This window comes from Phocoena phocoena, chromosome 13 (assembly GCF_963924675.1).
Source record: "Phocoena phocoena chromosome 13, mPhoPho1.1, whole genome shotgun sequence".
Taxonomy (NCBI): Eukaryota; Metazoa; Chordata; class Mammalia; order Artiodactyla; family Phocoenidae; genus Phocoena; species Phocoena phocoena.
The window spans coordinates 17,714,395-17,741,326 of NC_089231.1; the positions used below are offsets into that span (position 1 = coordinate 17,714,395).

At 40.4% G+C, this 26,932-nt stretch overlaps 1 protein-coding gene across 2 annotated transcripts in view; it reads right to left on the reverse strand.

The window, feature by feature from the left end:
- Nucleotides 1-3,964: 3,964 nt before the first annotated feature.
- Nucleotides 3,965-26,932, reverse strand: part of WDR7 (WD repeat domain 7) — a 351,427-nt gene continuing 328,459 nt past the window's right edge. Inside the window, exons 26-27 of one of the 2 annotated variants that reach the window (XM_065889408.1) lie at nucleotides 10,169-10,273; nucleotides 3,965-4,274 (exon numbers count right to left, since the gene is read on the reverse strand). In XM_065889408.1, coding sequence (XP_065745480.1) covers nucleotides 4,071-4,274; nucleotides 10,169-10,273 — 309 coding nt within the window. In that variant the 3' untranslated portion in view covers nucleotides 3,965-4,070. The remainder of the gene's footprint in view (nucleotides 4,275-10,168; nucleotides 10,274-26,932) is intronic. The other variant, XM_065889409.1, reaches the window with a different exon arrangement.

The following is a 26,932-nucleotide window of genomic DNA, read 5'->3' on the forward strand; positions in this document are numbered from 1 at the left end:
GCAAAAAAAAAAAAAAAAAAAAAGCAAGATTCTGAGATGTTACCACAAGACGAGGTAACCACTCCAAACACAATCCACGTCCAAGAAAAAATGTACAAAACCCAGAAATCTTAACAACTTTTTAGGCATTCAATATTTCACACTGCTGCCTCTATAAAATTTAAGATTTGGTTAAAGGAGGACCGTAACATTACAGCACACAACTGTGAGCGCTGTTCATTTAAACGGTTCCAAGCACGAACCTCTCTGTAGTCTTTTTTAGTTTGTAAACAGCAGAAAGAACTGAACGTCTAATTTTTGAAATTCTTCTGGCTTTTCTTTTTGACCTTTGGTATTTGTATGTATTGACGATCTCTAAACCATTGTACAAAAACACCTTGAAGTGTCAAGCTTTAAAAATGAATCTTCTTTTCTCTTTCTCCTGTGCAGCTTGGATTATCTTGGTCTTGTCAAAATGCATTCTCTAGTTAGAGGTTAGAAATATTTCCCTCCTGGCTCCAGAGTATTGATTTTCTTCAACACTCAGCTCTGTCAGTCAGCCGAAGGGGTGAAAGGTGAAAGTTCACCCAGCACTGCTTGGCTTTACCTTCCTATTAATGTCATGCCCTTTCCACATTTGATCAGTTTATGTGATCACCAATCATAAAGAACTGTTACTGCCCCTGTTTTCCCTATAAGGATACAGTCAAGATATCAGGAGATGTTAAAACCCTTCCTGGGATGGACAGGAGGCCTTTGAATAGGGCCAGTGATGTTGTAGTCAACTCCTTTAATGCTTGTCTATCTCTTAAAGGAAACTGTATTGTTACATGATGATTGACTCAATTTAATTCTTATCTGAAAATTAAAGAGAGCTACATTCACCACTTACATGACTAACCCTCTGTGAGCGATGATGACCTATTTTGTTACTCTTGCTTTTTCTGAAAACCAATTATACCCTTTTCCTCAGGGATTCAAATTCAACTCCAAACGGAGTATTAAATGAAATTAATTTAATGATCTCAGCCCAGCCCCCCACCCCAGGGCAGTCAAGCCGTGTCATCGAATCTGACAAGATAAAATTTGGTACGATTAACAGTCTATTTAGAAGCAATTTAAGGTGGAGATAAAGCAACAGGCACGCAATTCCCTTGCCCAAACCACAGAGGGTGCTGTTGGGTCTTGGTAGGAGTGTGGTTCTCACTTCCACAGCTGGGAGAGAGACTCCTTCACTGCTCTGCTCTCCTTTGTGGACAAGTTTGCCTTTCCTGAAGCTAGCTCTCCAGGGAAATGAATAATCAGACAGAAATAGAAGGCTTAATTTGGTACCAAAATTGGGAGATAGCATATGGATCTCAACTGAGAACGTTTAAGAGTGAACAATGTTTTTAATGAGAAGAACAATCTTCAGTACAATTCAGTTTTATTTAACACACGTAAGTACACAGGACATTCAGCACATATAGGATCTGTTAAGTGAAGTCATCAAGAAATGCCTTGAGAGGCAGACATCTTACGTCACGTGCTGTACACAGTGAGTTCAATCATTACATTTTCATACAGGTATCACATCATCTTTCACTTGTAAATTACCAATGAAGCCACATATGTCTCTACGTTTACAAGGACAGGTCCAAATACAGCGCCAACAAGATCAATAAGACACCAAAAGCGTACACTGGGATGACAAGGTAAAGTTTACCTCAGTGCTGAGAAAATCTGAGCTGTGATGAAGTTTGCAACTGTGGTTGTCAAAACAGCCAAGGAGAGATTGGTGTGAACAAGAATGCAGATGTTGGTTTAGCAGTTAGAGGTGTCTGTCTCACCATCAGATACCATCCACCCCAGAGTTTTACAACTGTGATGTTCTAGGGGCCAACAGTTTTGGCTGTCTGTGCAGCCAGGCTGTGTGGCCAGCTGGCCGAGGCCCACTGCCCAGGTATTTGGCTCCTAGGGCCCTCACAGCTTTGTTCTAACCCTCCATGGGGTGGGCCGTCCATGCTTTGGGGTGGCCTGCCCACAGCCTCACACCTTCCTCCGGATGCCCTGAACATTCTGTTTAAAAAAAAAAAATCTCTAAGGTATACTTTCACACTTCATCATTCCAAAGCAGCTTTGTAGTCTAGAATAAATGAATCCCCATTTCAGTTCATAAAGTGAACACGTGCTACGTACTCGCACTGAAGACTCGGGAAACCACTGGAAAAACCGAGAGCACCTCTTGTTCTCCTCAGGTTTCTCTATCCATATAGGGCACAACAGCATGTTCACCGAACAAAGCAAGTCTACGCTGTATAGTTCTGAGTTTCCTCCTGGGAAGCTACATACATAACCTTTATAAATACGATGTACATGCATATGGCATAAATTCACTTTTTAAGAATACCTAAAGTCTAAAACCAAGGTATAGGATGGGTTTGCCATCACTAGAAATGACAAACTTCATGTCGACATGAAAGAGATGTTCTAGTGGTCTTAATTTCCTAACACGTTCTTTAGAAATCTGTTTCAATAAAATAACAGATGTATTTGTTCCTGGACTGTGATCCTACTTTTTTTGTATATTACATAAACGCTGACAATCTATGCTTTTTAAATTAGACACTCCCGTTAGCATTTTGGTTGCTTTGTAAACTTCACGTATTTTTTCTGAATTTAATAAATCATTTTCTATTTTTGTATTTAATAAACCATTTTGCCCAATTAACCGACCAATCAACAACCAACCAACCAACCAAATCCCCAACTATATACAGAGCAAGGTTTACTAGGAGCGAGTCATCCAAAATATTATTTTACAGATTTTTTTTTTTCCATTACTGTGAGGAAGAACCAGCATAATCTGACATAAGGAGAAGAAAATGACCGAGTTAAAGCTTACTTGGGAGTGTGACGAACACCCTACTGCAATGTTCGGGTAGATTCGGAAAGATTGAGAGCCTCCACGTATGTGCACACAGTCAGCCCTCCATGTACTCTGCCATTTTATATCAGGGACTTGAGTATATGTGAACTTTGGTACCCTCGGGGGTCCCGGAACCAATCCTCCGCGGATACGGAGGATGACTGCACGCTCCTGAATGCCTGTGCCGTAGTTAATAACTTTCTAGGAGACTTGTTTCAAAGAAATGCTGTCTTAGCTTTCCTTTAACTGATCAGTAGTAGTTTGAAGGCTGAATTGTAACTATTACATGATAGCTGACTTACGGGAACTGCAGGTCTGTGAAGTTTCTGGAAGGAAGGGGTAAGCTCTTTCTTAAAAAGATCTGTAGCCAAGGAATCTTCTTTTCAGGTACATGCTATACTTTCAAACTTGGTTCTTTATTACAAAAGTCCATTTAAGAGATTATAGTGACTGGATGATTATGTTAACTAGATCATAAGTAGTGATCATTCTGATTTTGAGCTACTAAATACAGTATCACTTAAGCGGGATATGAGCATTTTAGAAGGCTAGGTGTCTGGGAAACTGTAGTCTCCACAAGGAAAATTTGTGTGTGTGTGTATTTTCTCATTAATCTCCAATCGGTTAGGTGTTAATAAAGAAGGTAGTGGCTAAACCCTAGGAAATTGGATTGAGTAATTGCCTAGCAATCTCCCGGAGGAAAAAAACCCACGTAAACACAGAATCTTTCTGGTAAACAATAGCACGTTCTAGGAAATCCAAAGGAAAATGGTATCAATAATTAGGACTGCCACATGACCTCAAAACCCAATGTCAGAACAACCAGCGTCCAACAGCATTCAGAGGTGGGCTTTAGCGTGAGGAAACTGCTGATCTGGGCTGGCAGTGCAATCACAGTGGTTATTGATTTCCGGGCTTCTGGTGCACCGAGGCAACGGGACTGCTGGCTGCCCCTCCCGCTGCGGCGGTGAGAAACGACCTGGGGACCGGACGGCCACTTCCTGCGGAGCGATGTGTGCATGCCTCAGTCAATAGGTGGCACGAGCAGGAGTCTGCCCCCGGGGACCATGCGGAGGGACACAGACCCGGCTGTGCCCCCCATGACCCCGGCGGGGGTGGGCACTGAGGAAGGACGGGACTCTGGGCTTGGAGACCTGGGAGAACGGGGACGCAGACACGAGCCCTAGACCATGAAGCGGTGCTCCTTGCCGTCGTGGGCCATGAGGATGACGTTGCGGTTGGAGGTCCAGATGAGCCGGGCCAGCCTGAGGGCATTGTGGGAGCCGGGGGACGCCGGCTGCACGGGGGGCACCTGGTAGGTCTTAATACAGCGCAGCTGGGGCGCCGAGTTCAGCATGCCGATGCTGCCCAACAGGGAGGTGTTCATCTGGAGGGACACGGGGACAGGAGAGCACACGTGTCACTGCAGGAACCGCTTCCCTTTCCCCGCCACAGAGAGGGGTTCGAGGGACACACCCTTGCGGTCACTTTCTCCTCCATCACGAGGCCTCACGGTCATCTAAGAGTCTACTGTTAACCTCTAAAGGGCTCCTTTCAGTGTATTTGAAATTGTTCTGATGCTGTTACAGCAAATGCGTAAACCCGCAGAAATTTTACCTGGTGGGTAGAACTGGACAGCAGGAAAGCCCATCCATCTTTAAGAAGGCGGCTAAATGACACATGTTAATAAAACGGTCCAATCAGACAATATTTGGAAACAGTGGGCATTTCAAATGGCAGACTTCTCTGTTCTTTAGTAATGGTGCTCACCGCATCCCCTGAAGAATGAGCCCCCAAAGGCAAGTCTGGGGACTTAGAATTAGTTTGAGAAAATGAAGCAAAGTTAAGGAGTAGACAGAGTAATAGGTGACCGGATCAAAGCTCAAAACTTACCCCCTTCTCCAGTCCACCTACCACACCTTCCCTCCTCACCTGCTTTTTAAAAACTCCAAACTCTGGAAAGCTCTAGCTTATTTTGAAGGAAAAAGCAAGAATCAACGGCCTCTCAACCCTGCATGTGTGGCCCACTGTTCTGCGGCCACGCTAAAGAGAGCACACTCTTAACACTTTATTGGCAGGAGGTTTTAATCGGCTGGTGATTTCTGCTTTTTGGGCAGCCTTTCTGGCTTTGACTTGAGTCTTAGGTTCTCTTAATTCGTTCACGTAAATGGAAAATAACATGGAAATTATGGCTCATGAACAACTATGCATTCATGTCGAAGCGCTAAATGCTGAATGGCCGTTATCTAAGTGAACTGTCATCTGAGCGACTGAGTCTGAAGAATCCTTTAGATTCTAAATATTACTTAACATTTTTTCAATATTCATCTTTTGTGCTATTACAAATCACGTGGCAAGCACACTGACCATCAGGAAAGAGGGCTTGGAAATAATATTTTTCTTTGCACTAATTTTCATGTCCAATTCTTCTCTCCAGCAGTACCTCCACCTGAATGTACGTGATTCTAGGGACTTGCTTCCAGAATGCAGATTATGCTCCAATGTGTACACACGGTTGACACAGGAGACCTTGGCACGTCCTAGGACATTTAAGGTGTGTTATTGCTGATATCATGCTCTGCATTTGGATCAGTGCGAAATATTTAAGCCATTCCTTTCCTGGCCCTTCTCAGAAGCAGGATGGTGTCAGGGGGTGTAAATCATGGCATCTCTGGCAGGACACGTGCAGGCTCCACTGACATTTTCACAATTTAAATCATCTTGAGTAATAACCCTTTTAAGATGACTAATGTTACTGATTTTCCTGCATTAATAATAGTGCCGAACACAACACAGAGGTGAAAAAAAATCACTAGTGTACGAGGTCACATTTTAAAACCAAATGTATGATTATCATTAACTCTTTCTGTTAAAGTGCAGTTAACATGTAAAGCCAGGCAGTACCTTACCGTCATCCTCTAAGAACCTCTTTCCTTGCGTCCTTCCCTCCTTTTTCCAAAAACTCCATAAAAGATAAAAATCAGGGCCTTATTGCTTTCTGGACATTCCCAAATAGCTTAAATATAAATAATGATGGCGAGCTTGATTTGCTAGTTCTCACTTGTACAAAGAGTAACAGTACATCATTATTTAATCCTCTTACAGAGCAGATCCAAATGATGCAGAAGATTGCCGGTTAAAATGAACTGGCATCAACAGGCACACTGTGCTTTTAAAAACTCTAATTTCTCAGTTGATAAATAACTACAAAGTATTTTTCATTCTTTATGGATTTTCTATGAAAATGTGTATGAAGCTTGATTTCTGCTGGTGGCTCAAAAAGCTAGGGGCATCCGATAGGCTCAGACACATCCTTATTTTTAAGTCCTTCCTTCAAATTTAGCCACGTACAAGAAGTGGGCTGAAGGCTCAAGTGGGCAGGGAGAGAACATCTTATTGGAATGTGACAGGTGGAAAGATTTCCCCAAAAGTTCCATTATTATAGCTGGGTTCTCCTTGCAAGTTGAATCATCCGTCAAATGACTGATAAATGCTTTGTTAGGGTCAAACAGCCTTCCTGCCTCAGAACAGGGCTATGTGAAATTCTACACAGTACATAACGATTATGGTAGGAAACAGATGGAAAGACAAAGACTCTCATGTTAAGTATAATTTGTTGCTCCTCAGACCATCCTTTTCCTATGATCTCTTCAAATAAGAGATGAATCTGAAAGACCAGTAAGGGTGGGTATTGATTTTTCCAGCAAGCTCCATCGAAGAACTCTCACCAAAACAAGTAGCCATTTTGTTATTCGATATTCATATTTGATCAGAGACTGGCTACAAATTTACTGGCATAAGTAAAGGCAATCTGAGTCCTGCATGAATGAAAACTACATGGCATTATAATATCTGGTCACATTAGCTTTTTTCTTTACTACCAAGATAATAAATACTCATCGTGGAAAATTCAAATGATAAAGAGAAGTATAAAAAAGAAAGCAAAAATCCTCTGAAATATCATTTCCCAGAGACAATCACTAACCTTCTGGTAAACCTCTTCCCAGATCTCCAAGCCTATATCCACATAAGGAGAAGCAGGTTTAAGGAGTTTTACATAAACAGGCTCATATTAAAAGGCAGTTGCACACTCCGCTTTTCTCGTTCAACAGAGCGTTGAGGGCAATCTTTTCATGCTAACGACTATAGATTTACATCATCCTTTTAAAATGGCTGAGTAGTATTCTATTGTATGATGGAATAAAGAAAACTAAATGAAACCAATATCCATCTAATTTATTATTAGCATTCCTGGAAGAGGATACTTAATTGCTGGAGGGTGGTGGTAAAATTCAGGTGAGAGAATGATGGTTGTATTTCATTTCTAAACTCTCCTGGCTCAAATACCAATGGATACACTGAAGTGAAATATTCAAATAGTAGGAATATGTTGTTGGAGAATCAAAGGGCTTGAAAGATTGCCAAAGTACATCATTTAGCGGCTGAGTATGTAAACGAACTAACGGCCACCATGGCTTTTTCCTTCCCTTTAAAAATAATGCTTCACAAGACCAGTTCTGAGAAGATTATTTTCTGAACACACAGACATACATACAGATGTAATTCATCAAAACAGGAAGTGTTTTAATGCTATTCTCAGTGTAAGTGATGTTGCACCCAAACCTTTTACTAAATCTCACTTGAGTAATTATCCAACCAGTAATTCTCATTAACACTCATTTCTCAGCAAAGATTTTAATAGCTGATGGCTTTTGTAAGGCTCTATATATAATAAGGCTTCATTAAGTTCTCAAAATATATTGCAGTACATTTACTGGAATCATATAAAAGTATTATCATACATCATTAGACCTAAACAATATGTATATAAATAAATCAGCCAAGCCCATTTGGGGAGAGCCACGGTAGATCTAACACTGCTTTTTGGACTCCCTTTAATTCAAATGAAAACCCACTATACTTCTGGAAGAGGTTTTATTGTATTTTCTTGAGAAAGTTGAAATGATATTTCTGTGTCTTCCACTTAAATTTGAAGACCAAGCTGGGTATGATTTAAGCAGGGAAGAAATGGGCCACATTTTAAATTCTGACATTGGGTTTAGAGGCAAGAAAGACCTGGGTGTTGCCTGAGTTGCTTGGGTGCTCTGTCTGCTGAACACCCACCCCTGCAAGTAACACAAGGTGCCCCTGGAGAAGAGAGTGCAGATGAAGGAAAGGAGCTGGGCAGAGCCGCGTGGACAGATGCGCAAGGTTAAGTGCACTTGGCGAAGCCCAGAGGTAACAGCAGGAGCCTGGAGGACAGAAAGAGGTGCTTCAAAAAGACAGCATCTAAGGAACGATCTTGATCTCCGGGGTGAGGGAGATGCTAACGATAATTCCATCAATGAGCCGAGCAGCAACTCTGATAAACATAGAAAAAGATTCAAGGAAGGGATGAACATATCCAAATAGGTCTCTGAAGACCTAGATAAGGGGGAAAAGGTTTACCACTTAGACATTCAGGAAAATACTGGGGAAAGTTTCACATCTGGCCAATTTAGGAGGTATCCCTTTACATAAGGAAGTATATTTTCTTAGCAGGAAGAAAAATTGAACAACGAAAAAGAAGGGATCTGGTTTTGTTTATTCCCAAGAATAAAGCATGGGGCGAACACAAGCTCCTGGAAAGCAGGGACCCGAGACTGCTTGGTTCCATGTCCCTAAAGCTAGGCTGGCACCCAGCGCTTCCACACCAGATACATGCCAAATGAAGGGAGTTTCACATGGACACTCCTCTGAGATTTCAAGAGAACAGGAAATTCAGGAAAATGTGTATCAAAGTACAGTCGGTGTCATAGACACCACTGCGTTGGCAGAAAAGAACAGTTGGTAGAGACACTATCTACAGGACCAATGTTGCAAGAGTTGTTTATGGACTTGCTGTGGGATTTCAGTGGGATAAAATACGAGTCCTGGGGTTACCCGCTAGGAAAAATGAAGACTCGGTGACATCTCTAAGGAAAAGTTTAATATGAGCCAATTAAGATGCTGGAGATATATTCTGGAAGAAAGGATAATAAGAAAACAGACTGGAAAACTAAATTAGAGGAAAAGTAGAAAAAGCTAGGACAGATCTGGAAGCTGTCATGCTTCAGTAGCATGTGTTTAATTAAGAAATTTATTGTATCTGTTTTACATTACATTAGCTATTGAGTTTTTAAAAATCGCCACATTGTGAAGTCTTGTTTAAACTTTTATTTGCTTTCTTAGCTTTCAAAGCAATAAACTGAATCTCATAAAACATACTTGCATCCTAGGATAGGTAACAGAATTTTATATTAACTTGCGGCGGGGCGGGGAGTTGGTAATGTTTAACTTTTTTGTAATTATCAGGAGTAAGGTAGTTAAAAAGAAGATGGGGGGCTTCCCTGGTGGCGCAGTGGTTGGGAGTCCGCCTGCCGATGCAGGGGACACGGGTTCGTGCCCCGGTCCAGGAAGATCCCACATGCCGCGGAGTGGCTGGGCCCGTGAGCCATGGCGCTGAGCCTGCACTCCGCAACGGGAGAGGCCACAACAGTGAGAGGCCCGCGTACCGCAAAAAAAAAAGAAGATGCGATGGAGGTTAATCACTGAGGATGAAACAAGTTCTATTATAAAACTCCGTTGCTCCAATTAATATTCACTGTAATCACAATGGAGCAGAGCTGTCCTCGTGTACTGCCAGTCAGTGATACTCAGATTTTTGAAAATGTTTTAATAGCTTGGAAATGAAGAGCATTATGTGGAAATTCAGAAAGCCAACGCAAATGAGATAATACAGATGGGGCATGGAGTTAATACGAGGCTGCCCTTTCCCCTATGCCCTGTTGGCGTTGTCTGGATGCCTTGTGTAAATTAACAGCCTGAGCAGTGCTCCGTGCCCCGATTCCTTTCGGGCCAGGCCCTCACTTACATCTGAATGATGCCTGCCTCTCTCCAAACACCCACCCCTCCCTACCCTGAATGCCTGGCCCTTCCTTGATGTCACCGTGTCCCAGCTCAGGTGCCGCTGCCTCTGTGAAGCCGGCCCACCAACCTTACTCCCAGGTTCCCCTGTACTGTAGTTACTTGCTGATTTGCTTGTGTCTCCCTCAGACCGAAAGCTTGGTGAGAGCAGACCCCCTCCTTCTAGGTTGCTAATTGTATTCTCAGTAGCCCCTGCGTGCTGGCAGCTGGCACACAACCGGCAAGCAATAAGTACTTGATATCTGTTGAAAGAAGGGAGGGAGGGCACAAGGGAGCCTTTCCCAGCAAAAGCGGATCATGCACCACACGTCAAGACCCTGCAGCATGTTCACTTACCTGCCAGAAGGAAATGTGGCTGTCTGTGTTTGAGTAGGTGGCAAGATATCGTCCATCAGGAGCAAAGGCCACGGCAGTGATGGGTCCCTTGTGACCATGGATTGTCTGAAATAGAATTCAGAGTCGTTCAACGTATGCACTGCACAGAGCTGCTACGCATACGGATGCAAATACGTTCAATGCCGAAAAAGTTATGTCATGGCTATTAGAAACCATTATGTTCTTTACTTCAAAATTTAGGTTAGAAAAAGAGGAAAAGCAACCAAAGTTCTCTCACTGATACATCCAGGAGCTTTGACCTTGTTCTGAGGAGTCCACCTGTCTCCTACTTGGGAGGACAGCATGAGTCCGAAGGAAAAGCATGTATTAACGGGCAAACCGATGTGTTAATTCATTTATGTCCACGATAGGGAAGAATTTTACAATTAATTAGGAAGGTGAAAAACTGATCACCAAATCTACCCAGGAACTTCGTCTGAAATGAAAACCAATCAAAGCTGTGTCATAACATCCCCGTTCTGGAAGGAGTCAAAAACTATAATTTCAACCCCTTAATAATTATACATCTTTCACATTTTATGCTTCATTTCCCACCAATAGCACTGTGTTTAAATGCATGTGGCCACAATTAGTACACATACATACACGCATGAATTGGAGGTTTGAGCACACATATAAGTTAAATGCTATTAAAAACAAGTTAACAGGGATAATTCTGAGCCTTTGCCAAATACCTATCATTTATTTAACCATGAATAAAAAAAAAAGGATGTTGTATTTTAGACGCGGTCTTTGATAAAAGGTCTTTACTAAGAAAAAATTACACTCACGTTTAATGATATTAATAGTTACCGAAAAGACTGGAATACTTAGCAAATTAGCATAATACTGTATTGTTTCTACACAAACTATTAAAGACCGTATCTCTACCACACGAAGCAATATTCAGTCTGCTTACAACGGGAGGTTGGTCTCCCCTCTTGATTTAGGAAAGAATGGGGAAAGGTGTTCCCTTAAACTAAGGCAATGCTAGGAAGGGTTGTTTCCATCTGCTGTTTCTTGATGACGAACTGTGAGCCTTGAGTCTTGGCGGGAGCTTCAAGCTCACTGCGTGATTCAGGTCCCCTCCACCTCCGCCCGGCCACACCCGTACTGTAAATTTCAGTAAGACACTTCTCACAATTCATATCTGGGTGATTACAATGAGGAAGGGAGACAGGGATGGGGGTGTGGGAACGTTCCTCAGTGCTTCTTGGGTTTCGTTCTTTCCTGTCATTAGACAAGGCGCTGTGGGATCCAAAATAATGCCTGTTTTTCAACACTCAGAGAAAAAAGTGTTATACTGGTAGCACTGGGCTTTGGGCTGGCAGGGGACACTGCTCTGGGTCAGACTGCCTGCCTTGCACTTGGGCTCCACTGCTTACTGTGGAAGCTGGAGCAAGTTACTTACGGCCCTTAACCTCAAGAGCACCCACGTCTATGGAGCAGAGATGACAACGATGATGCTGGTAACGATATTGAGAATGATATTGATAATTCCTGCCTCAAAGAGCTTTGTGAAGATTAAATGAGTTACTACATATATAGCCCTCTGCACAATGCATGGCACATAATAAGAATTCAATGAAGATTAATATTTGTGTTACTCCTCCTTATTTAAAGATGATCAGATGAATATACTTGAAAGTTGCTAAGACAGTAGATCTTAGATGTTCTTACCACAAAAAAGAAATGGTAGTCACATGATGGTATGGAGGTGTTAGATAACGCCAGGGTGAGTGATCGTTTGCAATATGTAAGTGTGTCAAACCATCACGTTGTACACCTTAAACTTACACGTTATATGTCAATTATATCTCAATAAAGCTGAAAAGAAACATGACCAGACAAATGTAAACAATCACAAAAATCAATTACTTGAGTATGCCATTTAATGAACCCCCCAAAAAATCATATACGAAACCAGATTATACATATGTTGGGTTTGACCTGCAAAATGATTTTTAAAAACAGTTTCTGAGCCTATATTCTAATTCATTAAACATCATTTAAAATCAAGATTTCTAGCCTCTCCTGGAAAAGCCCAGGAATGCTTCCACTCTGGCAATCCTGGGCCTTTGCACGTGGCAACATGGGCCAGGCTGAGTGGAGGTGCCCTGTGGGCCTGGGCGTTTGCTCTCATGTCCCAGCCCTGACTCAGGTGGGTCTGTGTACTTAACACCCACTGCCTGACTCCCTTATTTCCTGTCTGGTCCCTCATGGCATTTAATGCAACCTTTCCACTAAAAATATTTCATTCAAAATAGTTTCTTCCATGCTCTGGGGTCCTGGTATGCATCAGAAGTGTGAGCACACTGAAAGCTCCTCTAAAAGCTTGCCCTTCTTGCAAGCCCCCCTCTCCACCAAAGCCCGGCTCCACGTAGAGGTGGATTCAACCCTCTTGCTGGAGTTAGGGCCCCTAAGTCTCAAAGCAGAATGTTAAGCCTATCTCCTTCAGATTAGCGTCCCTCCTTAATCAGCAAGCAGGATGTGCTTCAGATAAGAAGAGAGCACAAGAGTGAGCAGGCTGTAACCCAGAAGGTCCAAAAGGATGTACCAACCCAATGATCTCCTTAACATACCCCTCCGTGAGGTTGGCTAAGGTGGCCCTGTAGTAAAGGCAGAAAGCCAAGCACACAGGCTCCTAATATCCCATATTATATCTTCATCCTTTATAGTGTTTGGAACGTCCACTTGAATACTTCCGTGTCAGCTGAAGACACTCTTCATTAAGTTATCTAGTATCTCTAATAGAAGATGCTGTGAATTAAGTTCATCTTGGAATTTTCTGCCAGGAAAATGTTGATCTTTCCAGATAAATTTTGTTGGTTTCTTTTATCATGAAAAGATAATTACACAATCTCACACGAGCTTGCTTTCCTGCCAGCAAACTCAGAACTATATTTATGCTCATTCTAGGCGTCTAGTAATAAATACGTCTTCCTCATTTCACTAATCACAGTCCTGTTTTCCTTCATTGTTTTTACTGTCAAGGTGAGATACTGAGTTTAATGTGTTAGTTTCTTTAAAGTCTGTTTTGAACAAAGGGGAACTATACTTTAGATCAGAACACATCAACACACACACACACACACACACACACACACACACACACACACACACAGTGTGATACTGCGAGGTGCCCCACAGGCTGTCTTTCAAAGCAACATAGAGAAAAACCACAGGGTACTGACTGCAGTGTCAGCTGATAGAACTGTTGTCTCATAAGAAAGCAAGTACCACTCATGGTAGCTCAGGGAAGCTCACTATTTTAAATGGTTTGGTACATCTGGTGAGTTCATTACAGTCTCAGCCTGAGAGGTGCTTCAGTCCCCAGTGTAATGGAAATGCTGCCATTGTCTTTTGTTCAGACTCTGAATTTCTCAGATCTGCGCAGGCACCACCTGAAGTGACTTCAACCCTCTATTCTGGCATTAGATGCAGCTGTGTGCGGATCACAGTGAACTTGTAAGTGCTTTGTGATGGGGCAAACCCAAGGGTTTGGGATCTTAAACGCTCAACTAGAAAGAACATTTTCCAAAACAATGGGTTTCAAAATAAAAGGAGGTTTGGTTTACTTTTTATACGTGGATGAGTATCGTATGCCTTGTTATATTTTTAGTCAAAGAAATTGCTGTCTTGAAAAGACAGAAATGGACTATAAAGAAATTAATCTAATTCAAGAAGTGCTATGAACAATAAAAGAAATCAAGCAATTATTCCTAGCAGGAGACAGAGTGCTGAATTGTTAAACACTCTCTCCCCCTTTTTCTTATGAAAGAAAAGGAACTGAGAGGCCTCATTAATAAGAAGCAACACTTGCACTTACCCAACAGTTTTTAACAGGCACATTCAATGTGCTCGGCAAAGAATATAATTAACCCCGTTGGACAGAGGAGGAGAGACACGGATTTCCAAAATGATTTGGTCAGCATCAATACAAATTATGACTTTCTAGAATATTCTCTAAAACTGCTCTCTCTTCCTAGAGTTCTTGCTCTTCAGCTTCCAAATGTCAAATTTGAGAATTGAAACCAAGATGTAGGACTCTACTGTACCCACTTTACAGACTGAACAAGATCAAAGAGAACATCTAGTAATTTCCAGGCCTCATCACTTTTTTAAAGGGGAGGAAAAAACTCCAGCCAAACAAAATTTCCTACTTTTAACATAAATTCTGAAGAAGAGATTTCCAAATGCAGGTACAATTTTGCTATCATAAACATCATCACAAGGGAAAGACTTATAAAGGACTGACCCATGTATTTTGTATAACAGTTACTAAACTAAAAAAAAAAAGGACTTTGACCAAACTTTCACAGCCCCAGGGTCTGTAGGGCCTGAGAGGGAAGGGGGCCACCCTGGTCGCAGGCCTTCTTGGGGAGCAGTACAGCTGGCTCAGGAGGAAAGCAGGCAGTGACAGTCTGAGGGGTGACTGAAGCTGAGCTGCAGGTGTGTCCCCAGTTGGCTGCGCATGGTCTCTGAAATTTCTACAAATACAATTATGCTTTCAGTTGTGGCATTTTCCCTAGCACGTGCCCTGGCAGACAGCAAACAGGACAAACCTGCTTTCATGAGATACAAGCATGGCAGATGCCTTGAGTTTAGGGTGAGCCCGAATGAAGTGTCCATCTGTGTACAAACACAGGAAATAGCTGGAGACAGGCCAGATATACAGGGAAGTGAGTGCTTAGGAAGTGAGGATGAGCCCCGAAAAGAAAAGGAGAGGCAACAGCAAAGACCTACAAATACCTACATTTTCCTAGGGCTGGTCCTTTACTGATAACAAACAATGCAAAGTGAGGTTCAGGACACGTTCTCCTCTGTACCCGAAGCACCAAACAAACATTTGGCATCTCTTCCCAACGGCAGCCAAAGTCAGGAACAGGCGGATGAGGAAGGTGGATCAGGGTCTGATTTGCGTGCCTTTCTGGCATCCCAGTACAGGCTGCTGATTTCCCCGCTGACTGGTAGGGAGGGAACGGCTCAAGGCGGAGGGGAGACAAAGACATTGCTCTGACAGCTTTGTTTGTTAGGCAAGCGGGAGACTCATCGAAAAAGAGCCATTTCAAAAGAGTGGCAAAGTTAAGAATTAATTATGTTCAAGAAAAAACTACCCCTTTCCTTTCTCCGAAGCAACCAATTTGTGAAAATTGTATTATATATTTAAGGTTCACCTGCTCAAGGAAACAAATGATTTAGGCAGATGATAACACATTAAAAACAAAGTCTCATCTATGGCCGATTAGAAGGCCCGAGTCAAATTTAATTCCCACTATGAACTAAGCCTTCTGCAGCCCTTTTGTGTGTGGCATCTTAAGGCCATATGATGTGGCCAGGAACATTGAAAGGCCACCCATTTTCTTCCGTATGTGCACAGGGCTGCCTTAAAGCAGGCCAGATGAAAATCCATTCTGTTTTCAAATCTCTCTAGAGAAGATGCCAAGCCCCCTTTCTGTGTTTAACACTGTGCTGGTCAGGAAATTTTTCCTTTTTCAAATCGAAATCCAAAACGCTACAGTGCAAGGAGGCTGCTTCCTCTGTTCTAGCCTTAGTAGAGATGGAGAACAGCTGGTCACCAATCTTAGTATGATAACCTTTTATAGCCTTGAAGGCTGTTACTGCAACTTGCTCCTTTCTTACTTATTTATTTTTTATTTTCAGGATTTAAAAAAAATTCAGTGACTACCATGTAACCTTTCCTTTCAGGTCTCATTTTCCAACTCTTAAGATAATTTCTGTAGCTTTTCCTTAAACTTTCTCCAAGCTTTCAAATCATGACATCTTAGAGTTGGATGGTATCTTAAAGGTCAACCACGTCTCAAAATGTGGATTTCAAACCAGACTGAGTGCTAGAACAGGCAACTGGCTGTCATTATAGTTTCTCATAACACCAAGCAGGAGGCCAGGACTATGCTTATTTTATCACAAACCTGCAACCGTGGCTGGAAAAGCTGGTAAAGTTGTTGGCCTGCAGATGGCTGACGCCCCGCAGTCCTCACACCTGTGGGGAGAGGCAGGGTCCCTGAGCCCACTGCTATCATGGTAGATGAAGGAAAACTCTTTTCCTTGACCTTAAACAGAGGTTTAAAGATTAGAAGCTGCCTCACCCCTCTTCAGGGGTGGGGAAGTAGGTGGATGGTGGCCCCATTGCTCTCATCAGCAGTCTCTCTTCCTGGGGCCCTGAAGGTTTTCACCCTCCCATGAGCTCGCCTGTGCCCCCACAGAGGCAATACCCACCTACAAGTACCATAAATAGGCACTTCTTGAGGAAAGAATCATAAAACTAGGAACCCAGCTTTTTGTCGCTTGGGACACAAAAGATGGAAACTAAAAGTATTGACCAAAATGGAGGTATATGGGAAATGCACTCCAAACATTCCCTAGCATTGAAAGGAGCCCAGCTTCTCTTACTGGCTGTACTATCCATGACTGTGTAAGCATATCTGCCTCGATGCTGCCCTTTGGTGGCTCTACAATGATTTTGAATAGAGATCTGAGGGTTGAAAATGGGTTGTTCAACTCAATAATTTCTTTTCTTGATGGAGGGACAAGCCAATATTTTTTATTCACATTATGCCAACTCTATATTATAGAGTCAACCCATTGTGGCATCTGCCAATCCAAGGGGTATCAGAATGATTCAATGAATTGAGTTATTTTCTATCACTATCTAACTGAAAAGAATATATATTCAGGGCAAAGGACAAGTAGATATGATATCATTTTAACATCTTAATGGAAAACAGATTTAAGGATAAATATAATAAAGTTCGCTATCTTACGTTTTATTATAAGATATAATGCCTCCAGTAAACAGACTTTATTCCCTAAAAATAGCTGCAGCATTTACTGTACATTTTCAGTTACTGAAAGTTACTTACATGTCATTTGGGAATAAGCTGACACTGACGAATTAAAGGAGATTTTTTGGATATCTACATACTGGTAATCCTTAAGACACAGGCAATCGTTTTTGAATTTCTTTGTAGAGGATTATAACCAACATGTGTGTGCACAGCACACTTATCCAGGAATAGTAAGAATCAAAAAATGCTCAAGATTGCTTCACTATTGTAATTTAGGCATTAGTAAGAATTTCAGGTTTTTAGGATACTGAGGCTTATATTTTCACTAATATCAATTATACATTATCAAAATTAATTTAAAAAGGCAGATCTATAAATGAACAAGTAGAGAGTAACCATTTAATAGTTGATTTCCAATCTTAAAATATTGTAGCCATCATAACAGCAACCTCTATGAAAAAAATATCTACTGGTCTTAGGCATTGACTCCCTTCTATTCAATTGAGGAACTTTTTCAGATTCAAATAAATTTTCCATAAGTCTCACCACTTAGTTTTTCTTCCTCTTTTTCTTGCTATAGATAATCAGGAGCTGACCACACATGTGTACCTGTATACACACACACACACACACACACACACACACACACACACACGTCTTCTGCTTTACTAGAGCAAATATTTTCAGGATGCAGTAACTAAAAAATACCCACTTCAATTATAATAACTGATGTAGTATGTTTGTGTTGTGTGTGAGACTCTTTTAAGTTAAATAATGATAACAGAAGAAAAAAATCTAGTTTAAGACATAATTCCAACCGTAACATTTTTCATATATGTTAACATTTTAAAATAGAGTCATATTTAAAGATTATTTATGGATACTCAAATACTGAATACCTATATGATTTAGATAAATGTGCTTCAGTTTCAAATAAAAAGGATAGAGAATAAATTGTTATCAACTATTCACACTGCTGGTATGAAATAATTTTAAGACATTTATTAAAGTATAACTTTCTGTAGCTTTTAAGAATATTCAAATGTTTTCTATAGATCTCAGACCCAAAGCTAAGTATTTTTATCATATTTCTAACATAAATCTATTCAAACACATGACAGAAGTCTTAAAATGAACAAAGTTTTGCTTTTGTATTCTCAGACTATGAAGATTCTGATAAAAAAATTCTGTTGTTAAATATTCAAAGGATTCCTGGGAAATTGGACCAACATAAAATGGTTATATAATTTTTCAAAGAAGACAGGAAAAAATATTCTTAAAGATAATACTGTGTCACAAAAGTAAGGCCCAATTGCTTCCACTTGGAATTCCTTAGGACATGGACTGTCGTATCTCTGTGCCCTCTCAAAAGACTGCAGGCCCTTCAATAGCAGCCTTCAGCGGACATGTGTCCACATGAACCAACGGGGACAGCAATCACATTCCTGAGGAATCGTCCATCCAGATGGACCTCAGCATTTTCGTGGGTTCTGATTTGGGTTAAGGCGAACACAGAAGATGGTTTTGGCTACAGCCTTAGGACAGGGCCTTCACCCAGGTGCTCTCCCACCTCTCTTTGGCCTGGTACAGTGCCTGGTGACACAAAACTGTCTTATGCAGATTGTACTAATATGGAATTTATATTTTTCAAAATCACATTTCAAAAGGATCTAATGTTTTCATCATTCCAAAAAGAGAAGTGACTTGAAAGTGTTAACGAAACCTAAAGCATTACATAAATTTCTAAAATTCATACGTGTATTAACCGATTTAACCCCAGGGGATTAAAATTTGACCTTGCTGCTCTTTTGAATGGGCAAAATTTTCCGAGACACAATTTGCTTATTTGTAAAATAAGGATAATATCTTTCTTGCCTACCTCATGGGATTCAATATTTTTTGGAGAAATGTACTTTAAAATGTTTATCAAGAGCTTATTATGTTATAAGCCCCATGTTAGATATCAGTAGAAAGATGAGACGTGGCCCCTTCCAGTGAATCTAGGAGACTGGGACAGGTTGACAGTAAGCAACTAGTGTGTGACATACGAAATGGCATAACAGAAATGTGTGTTAGGTGCCATGGAAACACAGATGAATAAGCAGCAATTTCTGTTCAGGGGTAGATGTCAAAACAAGATACAGAAAGAAGGTGGTAATGGAGTTGAGCTTTAAAGGAGAAGTTGGCCTGAAGGACAAGACTTGAAAGGCCCAGATCCCAGCAGATAGGTGAGGCAGACCTGTGAGAGTGAAGATGTGGGAGAGGTCCAGGAATTGTCCGTCTGCCACTGGGAGTGTCAGGGGGCAGAGGACGATGAGGAGGGACAGGTTTGGGGATGAGGGAAAAAGCTAGCTATGGCCAGGCTATAAACTGCCTTTTTCTTGTGCTAAGAAATTTGGACTTAGTTCATAGTCCCAAACTCCATAGGGAGTTTCCCAAAGTTTTAAAGTAAGAGAATGGTCAGAGGAGACCAGTTTTAGGAAAATTCTGGCAGAGAGAGGAGAGAAATTAGAGAAAAAGGAATGGTTGGCAGGCAAATATAGTAGGTAAATTAAGAGTTGAATGAAGAACCAGATGCGGGCAGGAAAGAGAGGTCCAACTGGGCGGGTGATGATGCTGTGTAGCATAAGAAAAAGAAAGTGCTTTTAGTGGGGATGGGAGAGGCTGGTGGGACATCATCAGGGGGAAATAATAAGCTTAGTTTGGGACATGTAGATATTAAGGTGGAGGGCTTGAGCAGGTAGTTGGAAATATGTCAGAAAATGAGAAAGAAAAATTTGGAGCTCAGGAAAAGATTTATGGAAGGAGAGACAGATTTGGGAGTTATTAGCACACAGACAGACGCTGAAGGCATAGATCCTGCACTCGGCAGTGTTCCTGGCACACAGCAGTCTCTCTGTGACTATCTGTTAAATAACTGAGTGTAAGGGGCTGGGATAACCCATGAAGAGCAGAAACAGTGAAAGGAGCAAAAGGATGCAGTTACAATGACAGAGGACATTACCAGTGTAAGGTGTGGGCAGAAAAGAAAGAGCTGGTCTATTTTACAATTTGTAGACTTGAAATCTCAGTTTTTAACTAATATTTTTAAGTGACAGATTTCAAAGTTGTCCCCAGCGTACCAGTCACTTTTCAGGTAGAGAATTTTGCGATGAATCACTGCAGTTAATACCCAACAAAATTGCTTTGAAGTTTGATAACAATTTTGTATATTTATTTATTATTATTTTTTTTTTTGCGGTACGCGGGCCTCTCACTGTTGTGGCCTCTCCCGTTGTGGAGCACAGGCTCCGGACGCGCAGGCTCAGCGGCCATGGCTAACGGGCCTAGCCGCTCCGCGGCATGTGGGATCTTCCCTGACCGGGGCACGAACCCGTGCCCCCTGCATCGGCAGGCGGACTCTGAACCACTGCGCCACCAGGGAAGCCCACAATTTTATATTTTAAATATAACTCTTTATCAAGCAGTAATCATTTAACTCAGATCAGTAAATAATTTATTAAAAAGGCAGACTGCTAGGATCAAAAGCATATATTTAAACTTCTAATTCCAAACAGCCAATACTAATCAACTGACAAAACTGACAGTCCAATTTCACTAATTTTAACTTTGCTTAAATTTCATCAGTTATCCACAAATTCTGATATTTCAGAAAGGTCATTATACAATAGGGTTAAGACTTCCCTGAGTATAACTATAAAAAGACAAAAGAGATATACTGTTAAAAGGAAAGGCAAAAAGGATTTAAAACGGAACTTGTATGCCTGTGTATGTGTGTATGCATGTATACACACACATATGTATTTGGTTGCTCACTTTGATATACAGATCCTTTTCAAAAATGAAAGGAGAAATATTTTAACCAAAATAATGATTTATAAAGACTCATATTAATGATCACAATCACCAACTTTGTTCTGATAGAAATTTCACTGATTTACTAGATTCATAAACTAGAATCAATGCAAGATATACTGGATAATTTACTACTAATTACAGTCACACAATGCATATTTAAGCAAGCACTCCCTATAGTTTGGTCAAAGAGAAGTCACTTACACAGAAAGGAAAATGAATTAAATATCCTCTTGCTGCAAATAAGCTCTACAGGAATATCTATTTGATACCCCTAGAGTGGGAGATATGCTGGCTGAAACCTTTTTATCTTTAATGCAATCACACTGTCTAATGATAAGCCAAACTAAAAGGCCAATTCATTATGAAATTCAATATCAGGACCATCAAACTCTTTAGCACTTAATAAGCAATTAATATTTGTCAATGAAAAAATGTTTTGGTAACACAAGGTGAAAATCAATAACCCTAGCCCACTTGTTGCATTCTGTAGCACTGACAAGCTATCCAAATAACTACAATCCTTAAGGGAGACAACTGCTTTGATGTTTTAATTTATGTTCTTCCCAAGGAAACATGAATCCTTTGAAGCTTTTTGTTTATAACTTAGAATGCACTTTGTTAGTAATCTGCTTATAATTGCCATCATGTATGCAACCCACAGATGTGTGCCTTAAAACAACACACTATGACTTATGACAAATACTATTAAAAGCATACTTAATAGTATGCACACTAATTTTATTCACTTCTGAGCAAAAGCATGTAAAACTCAAGCAACAGCCCTCCATTTAACATAATATTTTCCTTTTAGGAGTAAGTATATAAAGAAGGCAGCATGGACACATTTCTGAAGGCTTAATGGATTATATATATGAACTCTGCATTAGCAAAAATGATTTTTAATAGAAGTATGATTTTTATTTTGGAGCTTTTCTTTAAGAGAATAACGCAAAAAAAGGAAACTAAGAATTACCTGTAACGCCACCACTTTTTTTTTGAAGTACCTGTAATAAAACTGGAAACCCTACCCAACTATTCTTACTAATTAGATCTCAGGCCTCAGAAGAAACACCATGAGCCACTTGGCATACATCCTTCTAGACTTTCTATTAGCTTGTCTTTGAAATCATAAAGTTTAGCAGTTTTTTTCTAGTATGAACAATTTGGTATTCCTCTACACTATTTTATATTTTTAATAAAAATATTTGTTCAGAGATGAGACTTGTAGTTGTCAAATCATTTTAAATGTTAAAATTAAAATTTGTGCACCACGTGGTGAGTGTATGCTCCCCCCCACACCCAAATCTGCTTCTGCTTTAAAAAACAACAACAAAAAAGATAAGCATTATTTAACACATTTAATTGCTTGTATAGCTTGGAAAAGGTAGAGACTCACTAACTATTTTTGTAAAACAATAAAAGGAATAAAAGGCAGGTATGCTCTTTTAAAGGGGAGGGTTCTTGAGGACCTTCAAGATGGAGGATGAGGTGGTGGAGATCACCTTCCTCCCCACAAATACGTCACAAATACATCTACATGTGGAACAACTCCTACAGAACACCACCTGAACTCTGGCAGAAGGCCTCAGGCTTCCCAAAAGGCAAGAAACTCTCCACGTACCTGGCCGTGTGGCTGACAGGGTCTTGGTGCTCCGGCCAGGTGTCAGGTCTGAGCCTCTGAGGTGGGAGAGCCAAGTTCAGGACATTGGTCCACCAGAGACTTCCTGGGCCCTCGTAATATCAGTCGGTGAGAGCTCTCCCAGAGATCTCTGTCTCAACACTAAGACCCAGCTCCACTCAACGACCAGCAAGTTCCAGTGCTAAACACCCAAGCCAAACAACTAGCAAGACAGGAACACAACCCCACCCATTAGCAGAGAGGCTGCCTAAAATCGTAATAAGTTAACAGACACCGCAAAACACACCACCGGACACAGTCTCGCCCACTAGAAAGACAAGATCCAGCCTCAACCACCAGAACACAGGCACCAGTCTCCTCCACCAGGAAGCCTGCACAACCCACTGAACAAACCTTAACCACTGGGGGCAGACATCAAAAACAAAGGGAACTAAGAACCTGCAGCCTGTGAAAAGCAGACCCCAAACACAGTAAGTTAAGCAAAATGAGAAGACAGAGAAATATGCAGCAGATGAAGGAGCAAGGTAAAAACCCACCAGACCAAAGAAATGAAGAGGAAATAGGCAGTCTACCTGAAAAAGAAATCAGAGTAATGGTAGTAAAGATGATCCAAAATCTTGGAAATAGAATGGACAAAATACAAGAAACGTTTAACAAGGACCTAGAAGAACTAAACAGCAAACAAACAATGATGAACAACACAATAAATGAAGTTAAAAATTCTCTAGAGGGAATCAATAGCAGAATAACTGAGGCAGAAGAACAGATAAGTGGCCTGGTAGACAAAATAGTGGAAATAACTACTGCAGACCAGAATGAAGAAAAAAGAATGAAAAGAACTAAGGACAGTCTCAGAGACCTCTGGAACAACATTAAACACACCAACATTTGAATTATAAGGGTCCCAGAAGAAGGAGAGAAAAAGAAAGGGTCTGAGAAAATATTTGAAGAGATTACAGTTGAAAACTTCCCTAATACGGGAAAGGAAATAATCAACTCCAGGAAGCACAGAGAGTCCCATACAGGATAAACCTAAGGAGAAACATGCCAAGACACATATTAATCAAACTACCAAAAATTAAATACAAAGAACAAATATTAAAAGCAGCAAGGGAAAAGCACCAAATAATATACACAGGAATCCCCATAAGGTTAACAGCTGATTTCTCAGCAGAAACTCTGCAAGCCAGAAGAGTGAGGCAGGACATATTTAAAGTGATGAAAGGCAAAAACCAACAACCAAGATTACTCTACACAGCAAGATTCTCATTCAGATTTGATGGAGAAATTAAAACCTTTACAGACAAGCAAAAGCTAAGAGAATTCAGCAGCACCAAACCAGCTTTACAACAAATACTAAAGGAACTTCTCTAGGCAGGAAACACAAGAGAAGGAAAAGACCTACAATAATAAACCCCCCAAAATTAAGAAGATGGTAATAGGAACATGCATATCAATAATTACCTTACATGTAAATGGATTAAATGCTCCAACCAAAAGACACAGACTGGCTGAATGGATACAAAAACAAGACCCATATATATGCTGTCTACAAGAGACCCACTTCAGACCCAGGGACACATACAGACTGAGAGTAAGGGGATGGAAAAAGATATTCCATGCAAATGGAAATCAAAAGAAAGCTGGAGTAGCAATTCTAATATCAGACAAAATAGACTTTAAAATAAAGACTATTACAAGAGACAAAGAAGTACACAACATAATGATTAAGGGATCCATCCAAGAAGAAGATATAACAATTGTAAATATTTATGCACCCAACATAGGAGCACCTCAATACATAAGGCAAATGCTAACAGCCATAAAAGGGGAAGTCGACAGTAACACAATCATAGTGGGGGACTTTAACACCCCACTTTCACCAATGGACAGATCATCCAAAATGAAAATAAATAAGGAAACACAAGCTTTAAATGAAACATTAAACAAGATGGACTTAATTGATATTTATAGGACATTCCATCCAAAAACAACAGAATACACTTTCTTCTCAAGTGCTCATGGAATATTCTCCAGGATACATCATATCTTGGGTCACAAATCAAGCCTTGGTAAATTTAAGAAAATTGAAATTGTATCAAGTATCTTTTCTGACCACAACGCTATGAGACTAGATATCAATTACAGGAAAAAAACTGTAAAAAATACAAACACATGGAGGCTAAACAATAAGCTACTAAATAACCAAGAGATCACTGAAGAAATCAAAGAGGAAATTAAAAAATACCTAGAAAAAAATGACAATGCAAACACGATGACCCGCAACCTATGGGATGCAGCAAAAGCAGTTCTAAGAGGGAACTTTATAGCAATAGAATCCTACCTCAAGAAACAAGAAATATGTCAAATAAACAACCTAACCTTACACCTAAAGCAATTAGAGAAAGAAGAACAAAAAAACCCCCCAAAGTTAGCAGCAGGAAAGAAATCATAAAGATCAGATCAGAAAGAAATGAAGGAAATGATAGCAAAGATCAGTAAAGCTAAAAGCTGGTTCTTTGAGAAGATAAACAAAATTGATAAACCATTGGCCAGACTCATCGAGATAAAAAGGGAGAAGACTCAAATCAACAGAATTCGAAAGGAAAAAGGAGAAAAAACAACTGACACTGCAGAAATATAAAGGATCATGAGAGACTACACAAGCAACTCTAAGCCAATAAAATGGACAACCTGGAAGAAACAGACACATTCTTAGAAAAGCACAACATTCCGTGACTGAACCAGGAAGAAATAGAAAATATAAACAGACCAATCACAAGCACTGACATTGAGATTGAGATTAAAAATCTTCCAACAAACAAAAGCCCAGGACCAGATGGCTTCACAGGCGAATTCAATCAAACATTAGAGAAGAGCTAACACCTATCCTTCTCAAACTCTTCCAAAATAAAGCAGAGGGAGGAACACACCCAAACTCATTCTACGAGGCCACCATCACCGTGATACCAAAACCAGACAAAAAGTGACAAGAAAAGAAAACTACAGGCCAATATCACTGATGAACATAGATGCAAAAATCCTCAACAAAATACTAGCAAACAGAATTCAACAGCACATTAAAAGGATCATACACCATGATCAAGTGGGGTTTATCCCAGGAATGCAAGGATTCTTCAATATACACAAGTCAGTCAATGTGATACACCATATTAACAAATTGAAGGAGAAAAACCATATCATCATCTCAACAGACGCAAAAAAAGCTTTCGACAAAATTCAACACCTATTTATGATAAAAACCCTCCAGAACCTAGTCATAGAGGGAACTTACCTCAACATAATGAAGGCTATACATGACAAACCCACAGCTAACATCGTTCTCAATGGTAAAAAACTGAAACCATTTCCACTAAGATCAGGAACAAGACAAGGTTGCCGACTCTCACCACTATTATTCAACATAGTTTTGGAAGTTTTAGCCCCAGCAGTCAGAGAAGAAAGAGAAAGAAAAGGAATCCATATCGGAAAAGAAGAGGTAAAGCTGTCACTGTTTGTAGATGACATGATACTATACATAGAGAATCCTAAAGATGCTACCAGAAAACTACTAGAGCTAATCAATAAATTTGGTAAAGGAGCAGGATACAAAATTAATGCACAGAAATCTCTTGCATTCCTATACACGAATGATGAAAACTCTGAAAGAGAAATTAAGGAAACACTCCCATTTACCATTGCAACAAAAAGAATAAAATACCTAGGAATAAACTTACCTACGGAGACAAAATATCTTTATGAGTGTAATTATCAGACACTGAAGAAAGAAATTAAAGATGATACAAACCAATGGAGAGATATACCATGCTCTTGCATTGGAAGAATCAACACTGTGAAAATGACTATACTACAAAAAGCAATCTACAGATTCAGTGCAATCCCTGTCAAACTACCAATGGCATTTTTTACAGAACCCAAAATTTCACAATTTGTATGGAAACACAAAAGACACCAAACAGCCAAAGCAATGTTGAGAAAGCAAAATGGAGCTGGAGGAATCAGGTTCCTGGACTTCAGATTATACTATAAAGCTACAGTAATCAAGACAGTGTGGTACTGGCAGAAAAACAGAAATATAGATCAACGGAACAGCATAGAAAACCCAGAGATAAACCGACGTACATATGATCACCTGACCTTTGATAAAGGAGGCAAGAATATACAATGGAGAAAAGACAGCCTGTTCAATAAGTGGTGCTGGGAAAACTGGACAGCTACATGTAAAAGAATGAAATTAGAACACTCCCAACACCATACAGAAAAATAAACTCAAAATGGATTAAAGACCTAAATGTAAGGACAGACACTATCAAACTCTTAGAGGAAAACATACGCTGAACACTCTATGACATAAATCATAGCAAGATCCTATTTGACCCACCCCCTAGAGAAATGGAA